This window comes from Euleptes europaea, chromosome 7 (assembly GCF_029931775.1).
Source record: "Euleptes europaea isolate rEulEur1 chromosome 7, rEulEur1.hap1, whole genome shotgun sequence".
Lineage (NCBI taxonomy): Eukaryota > Metazoa > Chordata > Lepidosauria > Squamata > Sphaerodactylidae > Euleptes > Euleptes europaea.
Genome location: NC_079318.1, coordinates 22,498,071 through 22,514,673, shown reverse-complemented (window position 1 = coordinate 22,514,673; position 16,603 = coordinate 22,498,071). Strand labels below are relative to the sequence as shown.

At 43.2% G+C, this 16,603-nt stretch overlaps 1 protein-coding gene across 1 annotated transcript; it reads left to right on the top strand.

Moving 5' to 3' along the window:
- The first annotated feature begins 3,148 nt into the window (after positions 1–3,148).
- DYNLT2 (dynein light chain Tctex-type 2) lies at positions 3,149–16,253 on the top strand. Its single transcript, XM_056853321.1, has 4 exons — positions 3,149–3,244; positions 6,572–6,778; positions 10,094–10,252; positions 16,098–16,253. Exons 1-4 carry the CDS (start codon positions 3,149–3,151, stop codon positions 16,206–16,208), a joined length of 573 nt encoding a protein of 190 aa, XP_056709299.1. The 3' UTR covers positions 16,209–16,253.
- Positions 16,254–16,603: the final 350 nt, after the last annotated feature.

Below are 16,603 nucleotides of genomic sequence, written 5' to 3'. Positions count from 1 at the left end.
AGAGATCCGTTTCCCTGGAGAAAATGGATGCTTTGGAGGGTGGACTGTTTGGCATTGTACCCCACTGAGGTCCATGTCTTCCCCAGGCTCCACTCCCAAATCTCTAGGAGTTCCCGAACTCCTAGCAACCCTTCCCCACCCCTCCACTGGCAGCCAGGGAGGAACTGGCAACCCTAACTCTAATTGCTCATATTTTCTAGTACCATGGTAAAACCAGTGTCAAGGAACAACTACAACTTTTCAGCATAAACTCATTTTGCAGTGCAGGTCTCAGGTTCAATCCTCAGAATCTCCAGTAGAAGGATGAGAGGCCGTGGCTCAGTGGTAGACCATCTGCTTGGCATGCAGAAGGTCCCAGGTTCAATCCCTGGCATCTCCAGTTAAAGCACTGGTTCCCAACCAGGGGTCCGTGGACCCCCAGGGGTCCGCGAGAACTAAATTAAGGTCCGCGAAACAAAGTTATAAACCCATAATAAATTAATATTTTCAATTAAAAGTTCTCTATTATAAAAATATATATTCAAATCTTATTCTAAGTTTAATGTTTAACTAACAGTTATGATTAAAGTTTATTTTCAAATTCTCCGAATTTTTATTTTGAACCTTGGGGTCCCTGCACCGAACAAAAAAGTCCTAGTGGTCCCTGGTCAAAAAAAGGTTGGGGACCACTGATGTTAAAGGGACTAGGCAAGAAGGTGATGTGAAAGACCTCTGCCTGAGACCCTGGAGAGCCGCTGCCAGTCTGAGTAGACAATACTGACTTTGATGGATCAAGATTCTGATTCAGTATAAGGCAGCTTCATGTATTCATGAGATGCAGTCTCCATTATGGCCCATGTAAATCCTTTCCTTTCTTTCCTTCTTTGCTCCTATGACCCATAGGTCCTGAGCAAACATTTCTTAGAGGAAAGGCCCATGTAAATGTGGGATGAAGGATCAGAACACTTCCTTCCAATTTTCTGTTGAACTGCATAGGCTTTTATTTTGGACCCCCTGGAATCCCAGTGGAGAAATTTCTTGTGTTTGTAAGGAATAGAGGAGAAATTTCAAAAGCATAGGCTTTAACAGAATAGTTTTTAAGTTGACATAAGATTTCCTTTTGGTTTTGCTACCTGACTACCATCATGGAACCTGAAAATCAAGAATCCAGACAACATGGTCTGTGCCCTGTTTTATTCCAGCATTTTCTGTATTGTTTCCTCTATTTTTCCTGACCTGACTTGTGGCAATGTTTTTTAAACTTAAAAATAATTGCAGCATCAGGTTGTCCACTGTAAACAAAGCACTACTGAGGTTTATCGACGGTACTGTCCTTTAGAATTTACCGCCTTTCATTTTCTTTTCAGTGTAATGAATTACTATTTTTCTCATGGCTGGTAAATCATGAACCAGTTGTAAAGTACCCGTTTTTCTTACTGGGGTGGCAGTAGTTAAGTATCACTTTTCAAACTGATTCCCTCCACAGCCTCTACACGTTTTTTTTTATTATTGCATAACCACAGGAATCATGTTGCACCTTGTGTGTGTGTGTAAAGTGCCGTCAAGTCTCTGCCGACTTATGGCGACCCCTTTTGGGGGTTTTCATGGCAAGAGACTAACAGAGGTGGTTTGCCAGTGCCTTCCTCTGCACAGCAACCCTGGAATTCCTTGGTGGTCTCCCATCCAAATACTAATCATGGCCAACCTTGCTTAGCTTCTGAGATCTGACGAGATCAGGCTAGCCTGGGCCATCCAGGTCAGGGCATGTTGCACCTTAACAAGTCTTCATTCCAGCATAAGCTTTTGCAAACCTTTCAGAATTTGTTAATTTTTAAGGCGCCGTAAGACTCCTAGGGTTGCCAACCTCCTACTTTGGCACTAGTCTTTTCTTTGAGTTGTAACCTCCAGGTACTAGCTGGAGATCTCCTGCTATTACAACTAATCTCCAGCTGATAGGGATAAGTTCACCTGGAGAAAATAGCCTCTTTGGCAATTGGATTCTATGGCATTGAAGTCTTTTCCCTCCCCAAACCCCGCCCTCTTCAGGCTCCGCCCTCAAAACCTCCCGCCGGTGGCAAAGAGGGACCTGGCAACCCTACTCCTGCTTATTATTGCTGCCAACAGACTGACAGGTTCATGCTGCCCTCACGAACGCGAGTGCGCATGGGCACAAGTCATAAAGGCTCGAAGGCGACGCCTCCACCGCCTGCCCCTACTACCGTTAAGCTCCAAGTGAGACGATTACAAGCTGCCATGGACACGACCCTCTGGCGGGGGCGGAAAGGAAGGTGCTTAAGTGCGTTGCGCGCGCCTGCCACAGTCGGTCCTGCTCTCCGCGCAGCATTCCTTCCTGGTTACGCCTCCTTCGCGTCGCGCTTTGGTGACGTCAGCCAGGAGGGAGCAAAGTCTCGCCTCCACCTTCCAAGAGCGCTGTATAGCCCTCCGTTCCTTCCTGGTTGTGCCTCCTTCGCATCGCGCTTTGGTGACGTCACCAGGAGGGGGCAAAGCCTCGCCTCCACCCTCCAAGAGCGCTGGAATCCCCTCCGTTCCTTCCCGGTTATGCCTCCTTCCCGTCGCGCTTTGGTGACGTCGCCCAGGAGGGGGCAAAGTCTCGCCTCCACCTTCCAAGAGCGCTGGAATCCCCTCCGTTCCTTCCGTTATGCCTCCTTCGCGTCGCGCTTTGGTGACGTCACCCCGGAGGGGGCCTCAACCTTCCAAGAGCGCTGGAATCCCCGTCGCGCTTTGGTGATGTCACCAGGAGGGAGCAAAGTCACGCCTCCACCTTCCAAGAGCGCTGTATTGCCCTCCGTTCCTTCCTGGTTGTGCCTCCTTCGCATCGCGCTTTGGTGACGTCACCAGGAGGGGACAAAGTCTCGCCTCCACCTTCCAAGAGCGCTGGAATCCCCGTCGCGCTTTGGTGACGTCACCAGTAGGGGGCAAAGTCTCGCCTCCAGCTTCCAAGAGCGCTGTATTCCCCTCCGTTCCTTCCCGGTTGTGCCTCCTTCGCATCGCGCTTTGGTGACGTCACCCCGGAGGGGACAACGTCTCGCCTCCACCTTCCAAGCGCGCTGGAATCCCAGCAGTCGGTTGAAAGCGTTTGGACTGTCGTGGGTGGGCTAGGCCGCCCCCTTCCTTCTTGTGGGCTAGACGGGCGGGGTACAGGTGCGCCATGGAAAAGAAGAAGAAGCTGAGTAGCTCCCCCTCCCACCACTTGACGATGCCAAAGAAGCATAGCGGTCCTGAAAGAGACGGAATGGCACCGCGGGTAGGTGGGCGGGAGGGCGTCGTTCCTTGTGCGCATGCGCTTCAGTGCCGTTTTGAACACACGTGCCTGCCTTTTACCATCAAGGTCCAGCAAAGTCCGCATTGGCCATTTATGCGTGGGAAGTTTTGCCTTGGATTTGCTGCTCTCTAGATGCACCTTTTTTCCCCCATCCCAATTCTGAAAACTCTGCATGGGGGCTTATTTTTGAAGTTTGAGAGTTTGGATGGGGGAAATGTGCATCTAGAGAGCAGCAAGTCCAAGGCAAAACCTCCTGTGCATAAACGGCCAGTGTCTACTTAGACCGGCAGCAGGTCTCAGCCAGAGGTCTTTCACATCACCTATTGGCCTGGTCCCTTTAACTGGAGATGCCAGGGATTGAACCTGGGACCTTCTGCGTGCCAAGCAGATGCTCTGCCACTGAGCCACAGCCCCTCCCACACGAGGTGCCATGCGTGCTCATTCTCCAGTTGTGCAGTTGAGCCAGGTTGTTTGAATATTCTTGGTCCCGTAGCTCATGAGAGACTGCTGTGAAGTATACATCATGGAAGTTGGCACAGTATATGCATCTGGATTTTGTTATTTTTAAAAATGCAGCATCAGGATGGCCTGGAGCCATGAGGAGCCTTTGCGCCTCCTCCTCAGACCCAGCCTAAGGATCCTATGAACGCAAATCGCATGACTTGCCCCCTCCAGGGGCTCCCTAAGCAATCAGAGCCCATGAATTTCGCCCCTTCTCGGCAGCTCTGTACAGCCGCAACCAACATCATCGTCCTAAACGTATGGGGAAAACAATTCTTTTATGGTTTCATGCCAGCCCTGGGGTAAGAAAAGGCCAGTTAAGAGGCTGATCTTTGTACGTGAGTGCTTACAAAGGTAAAGACAAGTTACCTTTGTAATAAGCGATCCCTCAGAAACACCACTTTAAAACGTTAATTCGGGTTGCTCTTTTATACTGATATCATACCCTTTAAAAACTTTTCTTACACCACTTTCCATCCTTACCTCTTTGTTATCACCCCTATCAATATATAGATTGTGAGCTGGTGCTGCTTACCTTATTGAGTCACATCCTATGTACGCAGATAGACATTTGATTTTCTGTTTGTGCACTGGCAGTTTCATTCTGTGCACAGTGTCTTGCAAATGACTATGCTATTAGGCTTGATGGGTCTGTTTCCAGGTAAGTGTGCAGATGGTTGTAGCCACTGTGGCCCAACTTTATTGAGATATTGAATTTTAAAATGTTTTAAATGTTATGCACTGAAGTGAGAGACTATGGGAGAATAAAAGCATATATATTTAATATCTCAAACTGGAAGTATGACTTGTGATTGATGAACATATTCATTAGTAGGATATGATATGTAGAAATTACTTGCTGATTGCAACCATATTACAAATTGCTTGTTTGGGTGCAGTTTGATCTCATGCATGAGATCTCATGCATTCCCAACATGAATGAGTGGTCATTTTACTTATACCCCGATTTTCTCCCCAGTGGGGACTCAAAGTGAAGCCGCTTACAACATTTTAGCCTCATAACAAACCTGTGAGGTAGGCTAGGCTGAAAGGGTGTGAGTGGCCCAGGGTCACCCAGCAAGCATCCATGGCACGAGTGGGGAGTGACTTTAATTAAAGCGACTTTAGCCAGTCACTTTAAACTCTGGTTATGATTCCTGGCCACAATCCTGAACGTATATGACTCAAAGCAACACAAGTAAGCTCAAAGTAATGATCAAAGCATGTTTACTCCAAAGTAAATGTATAGGTTTGAGGGCTTGCTTTATAGTGTCAGCTGAATCCAATGTAGAATTACACAAGCTCATAGAGTTAAGTGGGTTTAGGCACACCCAGCTTTGCGTAGGACTGGACTCTCAATGTTATTGAATGGCAGTCTTATTTGGAAGTAAAGTCATATTGAATGATATGAAATACATGTGTGTTGGAAAGACTGGTATATGCAGAAAAGGTCTACCTTCAGTAAATGCGACATAATTGTATTGAGCATGGGAATTAGAGCAGTTGTAAAGATGCTTTTTATAGTGTTTATAGTGAAGAAAATATATGACCACAGCTAAAGTGTATCTATTTAAATCATTTATATCCCACCTTTTTCCTTAACGGGGACCCAAAGCAGCCTGCATCATTCTCTTCTCCTCCATTTTATCCTCACGACAGCCCTGTGAACTAGGTTAAGCTGAGAGAGTGTGACTGGCCCAAGGTCACCCAGCAAAGTTTTAATGGCGCAAGTGGGAATTCGAACATGTGTCTCCCAGATACTAGTCCGACACTCTTAGCCACTGTACCACACTGACTCTCAGTTACAGTTTTCTTTGCTAAAAAGTTTAAAAGAGGTAATCATCTTAAAAATTTGGGTAGCTTGCAAAGCTTGGTATATAATTGGTATAATTATGTTTTTAGAAGATAAGCCACGTAATTGTTTTTGTTTGTCATGGTGCTTATATATATTGATAACATATGTGGAAAAAACCTCTTTAATCCCAAACAACAATGGGACATCCGATCTTAAGCCTTTATTGGCATAAAAAATAAAGTGTACAAAAGCAAATACTATACAAGGACCATACTATACAAGGATCTCCATCGTTTTTACAGTAAAATCGATTTAAGTGGATTACTTAATTTTACAGTTCTAGGCCAGCCTTATTTGATATGCAAGCACTCACATTCTTGGATTAACAATGGGACATAAAAACTGAGTGTGTACAAAACTGACAATTATGGTTCCATTATATCACCTTCAGCTCTTCACAGTGAGTTTCAGTCTAACTTTCAGTCAGTCCCAAAGTACAGAACATAAGCTTACTAATTATGATTATTAACTTTCCTTTTTAACCTGTTCTTCCACTAAGGAATACATAAAAACCCTGGGAAGTATCTTAAGCTGACATCTTGTGTGACTGGCCCAGTTCACTCAATGCATTTTAGGATTGTGTGGGGATTTGAATCTGGATCTTCCCAATATAACACTGTATTTATGACAAATATCTTTAAGAAGCATCCCACTGATTTCAATACAGCTAATAATCTGTAAGGATGTTAAAGGTGGGCATGGATCCTGCCTAAAATTTCCATGAATGTTCATCTGCAGAAGCATAACTTCTGCACCTCCCCTTCCTACTTCAACCCAAAATCTCCCCTAAAATGTTACTCCAGGGGGATGGGGAACCCCAGGAACAGCATGGGGGAAAGTTGGAAGTCTTCTGCGGAAGGGGCAAAGAAAAAAATCACGGAAATGTATAATTTCTTAAGTATTAAGCACTAAACTATGATAAAGCATTCCTAAAATATTGGGGTTTTCCCCAGCTTTCACAAATTTACAAACCGAGGACGTCAAGCCATGAAGTTTTTGATCCAGGAGATGAAGAGTCTACCACAGATTTAACAAAAAGTGAGTTCTTGGCATTCAAGGCTAGCTTTTCAAGACCAAAGTATGGCAACACATATAGAATGGAACCGTATAGAACATTTGAGGCTCATGTAATAAGGAAGAAAGCTGAAGACATCCTAAAGGTATAGTAGTATGTTGTTCATAATGTGGTTCTAATTCTGGGCTGCGTCCACACGGAGACAATTCTTTGTGTAGCCCTTGTTTCAAATGCAGAAGCTTTCACAATGGCAACAGAGCATCCACAAAGCAGTTTTCCCCTCACTCTCCTCGTATGAGCCCCCCCCCATATCCCCCATTTCCTTCCTTTCCACTGGTGGTCTTTAAAAAAATAACTGGAAATTGCTAGACTGTTATGGTGCAGAGAAATTATAGCAATCTACCGGTACTAGTTCCCGTGTTTCATTTTTTTTAATCTATCCTTTTTGTTGGGGAGTTATAACGGGGGAAATGCAGGCTGCACATGGGGAGAAAGAAAGATTGATTGAGTGGGTGACTTGGAGTGAGGAAGTAGAGATGGAGTGGGGTGGGAGAAGCTGAGCTGGCAGAAGAGAGAATGGAATTTCCCCTTCCCCATGAGTACATCTGTTATAATATCATAACTTAATAGTGGCAGCTGCACAATTATTCAAACATTCTTCAAGTTATACAGACTTCTGGTTCATGACAGATTATAGATTATCACAAGCAGGGAACGACAAGGACTTGCTTGGGGAAATCTCATTTTCCCATGTATCCCCTCACCTACTATTTCTTCTTTCCCTTCCTTGGCAGCCCCCAGAGCCTGCCCCCTTTTATTGCTTCCTTCTCCCCTTCCCACTGATCAGCCAACCTACCTTTATCTGCCCCGTGTTTGGCTTTCCCTCCATCTCTCCCCCTGGCAGCTTCTTCCCAGGAAAATTCTGGCCCAGTTGTGTGATGGCTACCTGTGCTGCCAGGCTGGGTCCAGTAATATGGTGGCTGCCAGGCCCAGCTGCATGGGTTGTAAGACTCCAGGAGTTGCATCTGTCTCCAGTGACAACTCCTCCATTGGGGACATGACAAAGGAAGGGGTGGGACCTTTTGCAATGCTGTTTTGGGCTCCAAAAAATGCTACCCCCCATGGCTTTTCAGGGATTAATCCCACTGAAACCAGAAACTAACTAAGGCTCCATAGTGGTGTTTGGGTTGCCTAGCAATCTCCAAAATGGTCACTGAGAGCTTAGTGGGCATTCTTTTCTTAAAGCTGGAAGTACCGTTTCTATTACTTTGGTGAGTTTGCATCCCCTGGTGTAATTTTTTTTAACGTATTTCAGATTTTCCTGGAAACCTGGCATTTCCTTCAGGTTTGTGGAGAAATCCCCCCATTCTGTCCGTAGCTCCATGTTGCTGATCTGTTGATTCATACTCTTATTGGCCCAGTTCAGAATTAGAGATATGATAGTAGAGGGAATCTATTCATCATTATAAGTTTTCATTCTGTGTCATATGGATATACCAATAGGGTTGGACCCAGTGAACTGGAAGGCACTGAGGGTGGCGGATTTTTTTCCCATTTCCCCTTCCCCCAATAGCTATTTCCTACCCCAGGATTTGTTTTCCTGGGCGTATGTGATCTGCATGGAATAAAGCCGGAAACATACTGGCATCAAACCATTCTAGTGTCCAGACTGACTGTTGCTTCTCTTGCTCTGACCATCTTGCCCTTCATAGGAAATGCCACATGCTAGTCTGAATCTTTCATCCATTAGCAGTCTTGCTTCCTTTTTATTTTAAAACTGTGGATTTTAATTTAGATGCAGTGGGCCTGAATTTCTAGATTTATAGCATCAAAATCTTGCCTATGGTCAGTCAGTGATGTTTGCTTAATCCTTTGCCCTTGCTATGGCACAGACCTAAAGATTATGAACACTTTCCCCCTGGAATGGTAAGCAAACTCAAAAAAACGGGGGTGGGGGGGGTGGAATAAACCCATGCAAGTTGTGAGTCTGCAGTGAAAAAGGGTAGGGTCAAAATAATTTCTGCCTCTTCTATGAGTGGAGCTCAACTAATGGAAGAGTACAAAGAGAGCATTTTTGTCCCCTTCCCTACTGCAAACTCCTGACCTGCACTGCTATTACTCCATGGGGGTCCTGCAACCCTAGAAATAAACTTGCCTAGGATTAAAAAAGACTGCTGTGGGGAGGGGGAAGCGGGGAAGATCCGTGGTCCTTGAACAGTCCTTGCACTTGATGCACCCCATTGTGATTTAATGAAAAGCCAGCTTTGTTAAGAGTTGCAGGACGGAAGTATTTAAAACAAACAAAACAATCTCAGTTCAGAATGTCTTGATTGATTTCCTTAATCCAGCACCTTCAATGGGAGGGAAGTGTTCCAATTCAATGGGACCAATTTACGTGACCTTGAAATTAAAACACCTCTCAACTGGTATGCATTGTGAACCTATCCATATTTCCTGCAAAGTTAGTCCTGCTGAGTTCAGAAGGGCCCACTTCCTGAAAAGTGTGCATAAGATTGCAGTCTGGTTGAATATTCCTTCCCTTTTACTACAGACACTGAGAAATCAGACGGACAGCTAGAGATACCTAACAAAATCCTCAAAACCCTCAGCAAACTATAATTCGAAGGATTCAGATGGAAACATTATGGTAGTTATAGTAGCATAAAACCCATACACGTTTGCCATGTAGATCTGCCATAAAATGGTATATGTCCTTCAAATGATATATTTTTTTTGTTGGAAAGGGCTTTACCCTTACAATACAGGTTAATATTTTATAGTAGCTTCTGTTCAAGAATACCCAATTCAAGACTGTAGACTCACTGAAGTGAGTGGAACTAAGCAAAGGGTATTCAGGATTATGTTTCCAGAGCCAAACAAATTTTCTCAAACTGACCCCAAAACTGGGGGACAGAAGCTTGTGAGTGAGGAAACCCCTTCAGAACTGGTCATCAAATATTATATCATTGAAATAATTATAGGTAGTTTTATGAGTGTGTGTGTGTGTAAAGTGCCGTCAAGTCGCAGCCGACTGACAGCGACCCCTTTCTGGGGGTTTCTATGGCAAGAGACTAACAGAGGTGGTTTGCCAGGGCCTTCCTCTGCACAGCAACCCTGGTATTCCTTGGTGTGTGCATGTAAAGTGCCGACAAGTTGCAGCTGACTTATGGCGACCCCTTTTGGGGTTTTCAAGGCAAGAGACTAACAGAGGTGGTTTGCCAGTGCCTTCCTCTGCATAGCAACCTGGCATTCCTTGGTGGTCTCCCATCCAAATACTAACCAGGGCCGACCTTGCTTAGCTTCCGAGATCAGGCTAGCCTGGGCCATCCAGGTCAGGGCAGTTTTATGAACTGGCAAGGGTTAAGAATAAAACAGAATTTGTAAATATTAAAAAGTGTCAAACTTTTACAGAGGTCCTTTTAGATGAATATTAGCAACTCTATTTTTTAATTCTTAATAGAATAAACTCGAGGATTACAAATATGATGGGTCCACGGCAGCCTCGATGTGTTTAGACCTCACAGAAGATATATTGACCGCTGTCAAGGATCAGGGCTTTGACCGTTACAAGTATATAGTCCAAGTGTTTATGGTGGAAAAGTCTGGCCAGTCCATTCATGTAAGTAGAGAAGATGGCTTGCTTTGTGCTCAGAAATCTGAAGAATTTTTAGATGTTCTCCTGTGTAATTATATAGAATAGTCTTTCTCATTCATTTAATACAAATGTTGTATCCAACAGTAACAAGCCTTATGCCTCTGAGCACATGAAGCTGCGTTATACTGAATTATACTTATACTGCCTATACTTTGGTCCACCAAAGTCAGTATTGTCTACTCAGACGAGCAGCGGCTCTCCAGGGTCTCAGGCAGGGGTCTTTCACATCACCTACTTGCCTAGTCCCTTTAATTGGAGATGCCGGGGATTGAACCTGGGACCTTCTGCATGCCAAGCAGATGCTCTACAAACTAAGCCACAGCCCCTCACAACTCACAAGGATATGAAGATTATGGCTATCCTATACAGTTTGTTTCCAGCAGCTGTATTCAGCAGCCGGACATGGAGATTCTACAGCTATCATTTATGAATCATGAGTATTAGTTTATTAATCCTGCCAAAGTTCTGTGGCAGAATACCTTAATGAGTATACTTTTATGTCCAGAGAGCATCATAGGGGGGGAAGGTAGTTTGCCTTTCTCTTGTGGCTCAAGGTAGTTTACAATTTCAAATCGAAACCATACATAATACAATAAAAACCCATTATGGGTTGAGTATCCCTTATCCGGACTGCTTGGTACCAGAAGTGGTCCGTATTTCAGATCTTTCCCTATTTTGGAATATTGCATATACATAATGAGATATCTTAAAGATGGGACCCAAGTCAAAGCACAAAATTCATTTATGTTTTATATATGTTTTATATACACATAGCCTGAATGCCATTTTAAACAATATTTTTAAATAATTTTGTGTACATTGAACCATCAGAAAGCAAATTGGCATGCTGCTGATGGCTTGTGAATAATGCCTGCATGCCAACTCAAAACGTTTGGTTTTCGGGGCTGGCTGTATATAGGATTTCTTGAAATTCTGTTAGCTCCATTTCCAGATTTTCTAAATCTAACCAGTGTAGGCAGGACAGATCAAGTTCTTCAAATTTGGCTTTATCTGGAAAAGTAAGAAAACACAGGGTTGTCTCCATCTTACGGAACTGTAAAAATCTGTTACTAAAATTCACCTTTGCAGCTGCTACAATGCTAGAAAATTCCTTGTAGATTTCCTGATGGCTTGTAGGATTGTCTGCAAATGTTGTAGATTTTCTAAATGCTTTTTTAGATGGGCGGCCCCCCCGACAAACTGAAGACGGGCGGGGGGCCTGCATCTCAGCTGAGAGGGGTGTGTGGCAAGGTGCTCGACCACAGCCTCCCGGTCCAAACTGAAGAGGGCAGGTCCCCGACAAACAGCTGAGCTGCGGCCGCAGCTCAGCTGAGAGAGAGGGAGGGCGCAAGCGCAGGCTTGGGGAGCATGGGCTTGGGGAGAAGGAGTACCGCCCTCAGCGCCCTCACCACGGCAACACGGCACAGCCCTAGGCAGACGGGACAGGTCCGGGCATGCCCACAGAGAGGGCTCGGTGTGCCGGCTGCGGCACGCGTGTCATAGGTTCACCAACACGGTCATAGACCATCAAATATCCCAAAAATTGTAATGAAATATATACATAAATAGTTATGACCTGATAATACAAAAGATAAAGATGTAGTGGAGATTAAAAACTGGAATAAAGGGATAAAATCCTCCAAAGTATACATAAAACAGTAGAGATTCTAATTATAGATTGGTTATTCTAGAGCCCTAAGTGCATTTTGTCTTATTTTAGTTGCCAGCCAGGCAAATCTAGCCATACTAACAGATAAATTTGGTATTGTGTCTGACAAAAGGAGCTCTAGATGATGTTTTCTGAGAGGTCTGGTCATATGGGGATGTAGCTAGTGACATACATTTTCGGAACAATCAGTATATCTAATATCAAAGGGCTGCCCCTCATGCAATCCCAAGAACATTTCCCTGGGAGTGAGGCCCATTGAGTAGCCTTCTGTAGGATTCTGAGACGACCTTCTTAGGATTGCACTGTTAGATACACAGGTAATCCAAGCAAGACCATTAAATGGGGAAGAGACTATTAAGGAGACAAGAAGTTTTGAACAAGGGTCAGTCTACTATAATGAATTAGAAACTGTTCAGTAGATACAAATTTGAATGCAGTAGGGTCTACGAGCGCCAGCACTAACCAAAGAAGTGAATCTATTTTGATTGATTATAGGTTGTTGCCAAGAATCCCTGAGGCATAATCTATATATTAAGTATTAATAAAGTTTAATTAAAGTTATGGAGAAGATATATTTTTTAACATTAAATATTGATGGATTAAATAATCCACTGAGAAGAACTTTAGCAGCTAAAGCGTCAGGCAATTGACATTTTAATGATTCAAGAAACTCATCTAAAGGAAAATTATGAGAAATTTCTAGACACAATAGTTCAGTAGCTAAGGTAAAAAAGGGTGCTGTAATTTTTTTGAATGTCCAACTTTATTTTAGAGTGCATAAATTCAAAGCAGATGAAGGTACAAGGTGTCTAATGATAAAGGGAAGTCTTCACGGATTAAACCTTACCTAGTGACCATACAGTATATTTTTTGAGGAATTCTTTGATATCTTGGAAAATTTTGCTGAAGGTGAGATTATGAATGGAGGGGATTATAATGGGGTTATAGACGTGCATGTTGGTAGATTTCTTTTATCTAGAAAACCTAATTTAGTACCAAAAACACACCTGCTAATTTAGTACCAAAAAACATCAATTTGTTGACATTTGGAGTTACTTCAATCTTCAGGAGAAAGATTACTTTTTATTCTAATGCCTAAAACAGCAATTCAGGAATAGACATGTTTTTGCATACCCCAAGCTTCAACAAATTAATAAAGGGAATTAAAATAATTTGTGGAACTCTCTGCCCCAGGATGTGGTGATGGCTGCCAACTTGGAAGGCTTTAGGAGGGGAGAGGACATGTTCATGAAGGAGTATTCATGGCTGCTAGTTAAAATGGATACTAGTCATGATGCGTACCTATTCTCTCCAGGATCAGAGGAGCATGCCGAATATATTAGCTGCCTGTGGAACATAGGCAGGATGGTGCTGCTACAGTTGTCTTGTTTGTGAGTTTCCTAGAGGCCCCTGTGTAAAGGAAAAGCGCTCTGCGTTTCCTTTTACTGCAATACTGCACAACATTGGCTCTCAAAAACATTGGCTCAGGCTTCGGCCTAGCTAGCAGCATTTAATAGCAATCCTTTGAGGGCAGCCCCTAGCATTTCAAAGCGAAGTTGGTTTCTGTTTTGAAGACGGCGAGAGCGGGGGAAAGAGCTCATTCACAGCCACCTTTCCTCTGAAGCTTCCTCACTGATTGTAGGCCATAACCGCCCATTTGTTTCCAAGGTGACACGTCTGTCACACCTTAGTTGTCTCTGAGAAACTCCTGGTGATTTGCATTCACTGCAGGGATGCAGATTACCGCATGTCTTCAAAGAGCTAGCGGCGCCATGGCCAATATTGATGTGGTTTATTGTTTTCCTGACGACTGCATTGGCTGACTGATCGGCAGCTGATGAATTCGGGAGGTATAAGAACGAACCTCTTCTGATATAGAACTATGGAGTTTTGGGGACGCGCTGGCGGGTCCTCATTCTGCATCACTTTGCGATCTTTTTGCCCCAGGGGGACTCCCTGTGGGACTGACACTCTGCAAGATGGAAACAAGCCTTGGGTTTGGAAATCTGGTCATAACTTTGAAGCAAATCCTTTTGTCGTCGTGACCTCTTGCAAAGCCTCGCCTATTGCTTAAGAATGAATGCGTAGTTAGCAATTGTTAGACTTTCTTGTTTTCATGCTATTTCGCTTCCACGAATATTTTGCTTTCTGTAATGAGCGTATTTCTTTAGAATAAATCTTTTGACTTTACTTTGGAGTCTGTGAAACCTTTTTGGGCCTCAGGGCTAAATCTAAGTGCCCAAGTGTGTGTGTGTGTGTGTGTGTGTGTTGGATGTATTTTTACACTCTCCTCTGTGGACAGATTTTATTACCACAAAGTAGAGAGACGACACCAGGTTAAAAGCAAAGGGGAAAAAAGCTTTTTATTTTGCCAGGCAAAGAAGAGACATTTCAGCCCTTTTCGGGGCTTCAAAAATGAAAGTCCCTTAACAAACTCCGCCTATTTCTCATATTTATACTTTTCCAGAGTTCTTTGTTCCAAGAGGATTTGAATATCTCCTCCTCTCAAATCTACCCTAACTCTGATCTCATCTCCGTGGTCACATGCATATGATCTCACTTGTTTTTTAGTGATACCCTGTGTTAGGAACAGGTTGGAGATAAAAACTAAAATTCACCAGCTCATTAAAATTAATTAAAAGCCTTAAACTTTCTTTGTTAAACAATGCTGGTCTCTACTGGCTTATATAAATAACTACAGCGTACAAATATAAATGTTATATTATCTTTCCAATATGCTAGAATTAAATTAATTAAAATCTTACACATCCCACATGTGTGTGTGTGTGGAAACCACCTACCTTTTGTAACGTTTGCTGACAGCTACCCTCCCCTGACAGAATCTCTACTCTGCAGGGCTGGCGCGGTCTTTTGGGAACTAGCTGGGGAAGAGTTGCTCTCAGCTCCTCCCTGTTAAGGCTAAACCTTTTGGAACTGAGAGCTGGTGGCAGACCTACCTACACTGTGCTATAGGAGGAATTCTGACATCTTCAAAAGAATCAAGCAACGTCTCCTTGATGTGGAATTGCAGAATTTTAACCCAGCTCTTCCCTCCATCTGTTCTCCGGTGGCCCTAGGCCTTAATAATGGATTGGGTAACATGGCTAGATAACCTAGAGATGAACACATTCCCATCTAGGATGCTCTTAGGCCAATACCTTCAGATCCCTAGACATGAACGCTTATGCACATGCGGTTTAAATTTGTTGGATACAATTGACCACATCCTTTTAGATTGCCCCTTCTATGTGACTCTGCGGGATAAACTGCTATTTACTTTGCTCCAGTACAAGAGATACAGGAGTAATGAAGTGAAATGCAAATTTCTTTTGAGTGATCATGATCCTAAAATTACGGCTACCGTGGCTGAATTTCTTACAGGAGTTCTTAAAGAACAAGAAAAGTTTTATTAACCCGACTTGTAACTTATATGTATTGCCCTTTGGAGGTATATTGTTGTTTTATCTCTGTCTTTTGGTATGCCAATAAAGGTTAATGAAATGAATGGAATGAAATGAAGGAGGAATTTTGAAGCCCAGTGGGTGTTTTGGGTTTTCTTAGGAAAACATTTGGTGACCTTTGACCCAAAGAGGAACCGGCTTGCTGGTGAGTAGGCCGGACCTCCTCTGCAACCTGGTTGGCCGCTGTGTGAACAGACTGCTGGACTTGATGGGCCTTGGTCTGATCCAGCAGGGCTTTTCTTATGTTCTTAAAATAAAGACTAATCTGACTAAATAAAGGCCAAAAAATTGAACAATTGATTCTGGAAATGTAAATAAGATACGTGCCTATATGTGGTTCTATTTACTGGGAATTTGAAATTTGTATAGTATATATCAAAATAAAATAATAAATTAGAATGAAAATTAACACTGGAAAATGCTAAACATTAAAGATAGCGGTTGTTACATTATTTTGTAAGAGCTTTAAAAAAATCTAACATGAAGACAAACAAACAACGAATTACAAGTACCGTAGCTTCTTGTAATTGTACTGTCAAATGTAAATAGGAGATAATTTTCACTAAGAAGGTATTTCAGTGTAATTGTAAAGCTGCAGTAAAGTCAGGTTGTGTTTACTGGGTTGTCAAGTTGTGTTTTGAGCTAACCGATCAATATTGTGTGCTTTTCTCTCTTACAGATTGCCAGCAGATGGGTCTGGGATGGAGCAAGGGATAACTGGGTTTCAGCACTACATGAAATTGAGAACTATGTTACAGTGGCTTTGATAATTGCTGGCTATTATGAATAACTTCCTGAAAACAAATGTACCATCGTAATAGTACATTCCTGTTATTCTCAGCAATAATATAGTTTATTCGTTGAAACAGAAATGTGGCAGTTTTTTTCTTCACCCATGCTATTTGAATGATACTAATTTGCAAGACTCCTGACCTGGGTGGCCCAGGCTAGCTTGATCTCGTCAGATCTCCGAAGCTAAACAGGGTTAGAGCCTTGATTAGTATTTGGATGGGAGACCACCAAGGAAAACCAGGGTTGCTATGCAGAGGAAGGCAATGGCAAACCACCTCTGTTAGTCTCTTGCCTTGAAAACTCTACTGGGTTGCCATAAATCAGCTGAGAATTGATGGCACTTCACACACACGCACACAATTCGCATGAGGATTTTACAGTGAACTGAGCACT

Excerpts from the sequence above, each read along its gene's own strand:
- DYNLT2 (XM_056853321.1), top strand. The coding sequence starts at position 3,149 with ATGGAAAAGAAGAAGAAGCTGAGTAGCTCCCCCTCCCACCACTTGACG. Across the intron at positions 3,245-6,571 it reads GAGACGGAATGGCACCGCGG|CTTTCACAAATTTACAAACC; the intron begins GTAGGTGGGCGG and ends GGTTTTCCCCAG. Across the intron at positions 10,253-16,097 it reads AGTCTGGCCAGTCCATTCAT|ATTGCCAGCAGATGGGTCTG; the intron begins GTAAGTAGAGAA and ends TCTCTCTTACAG.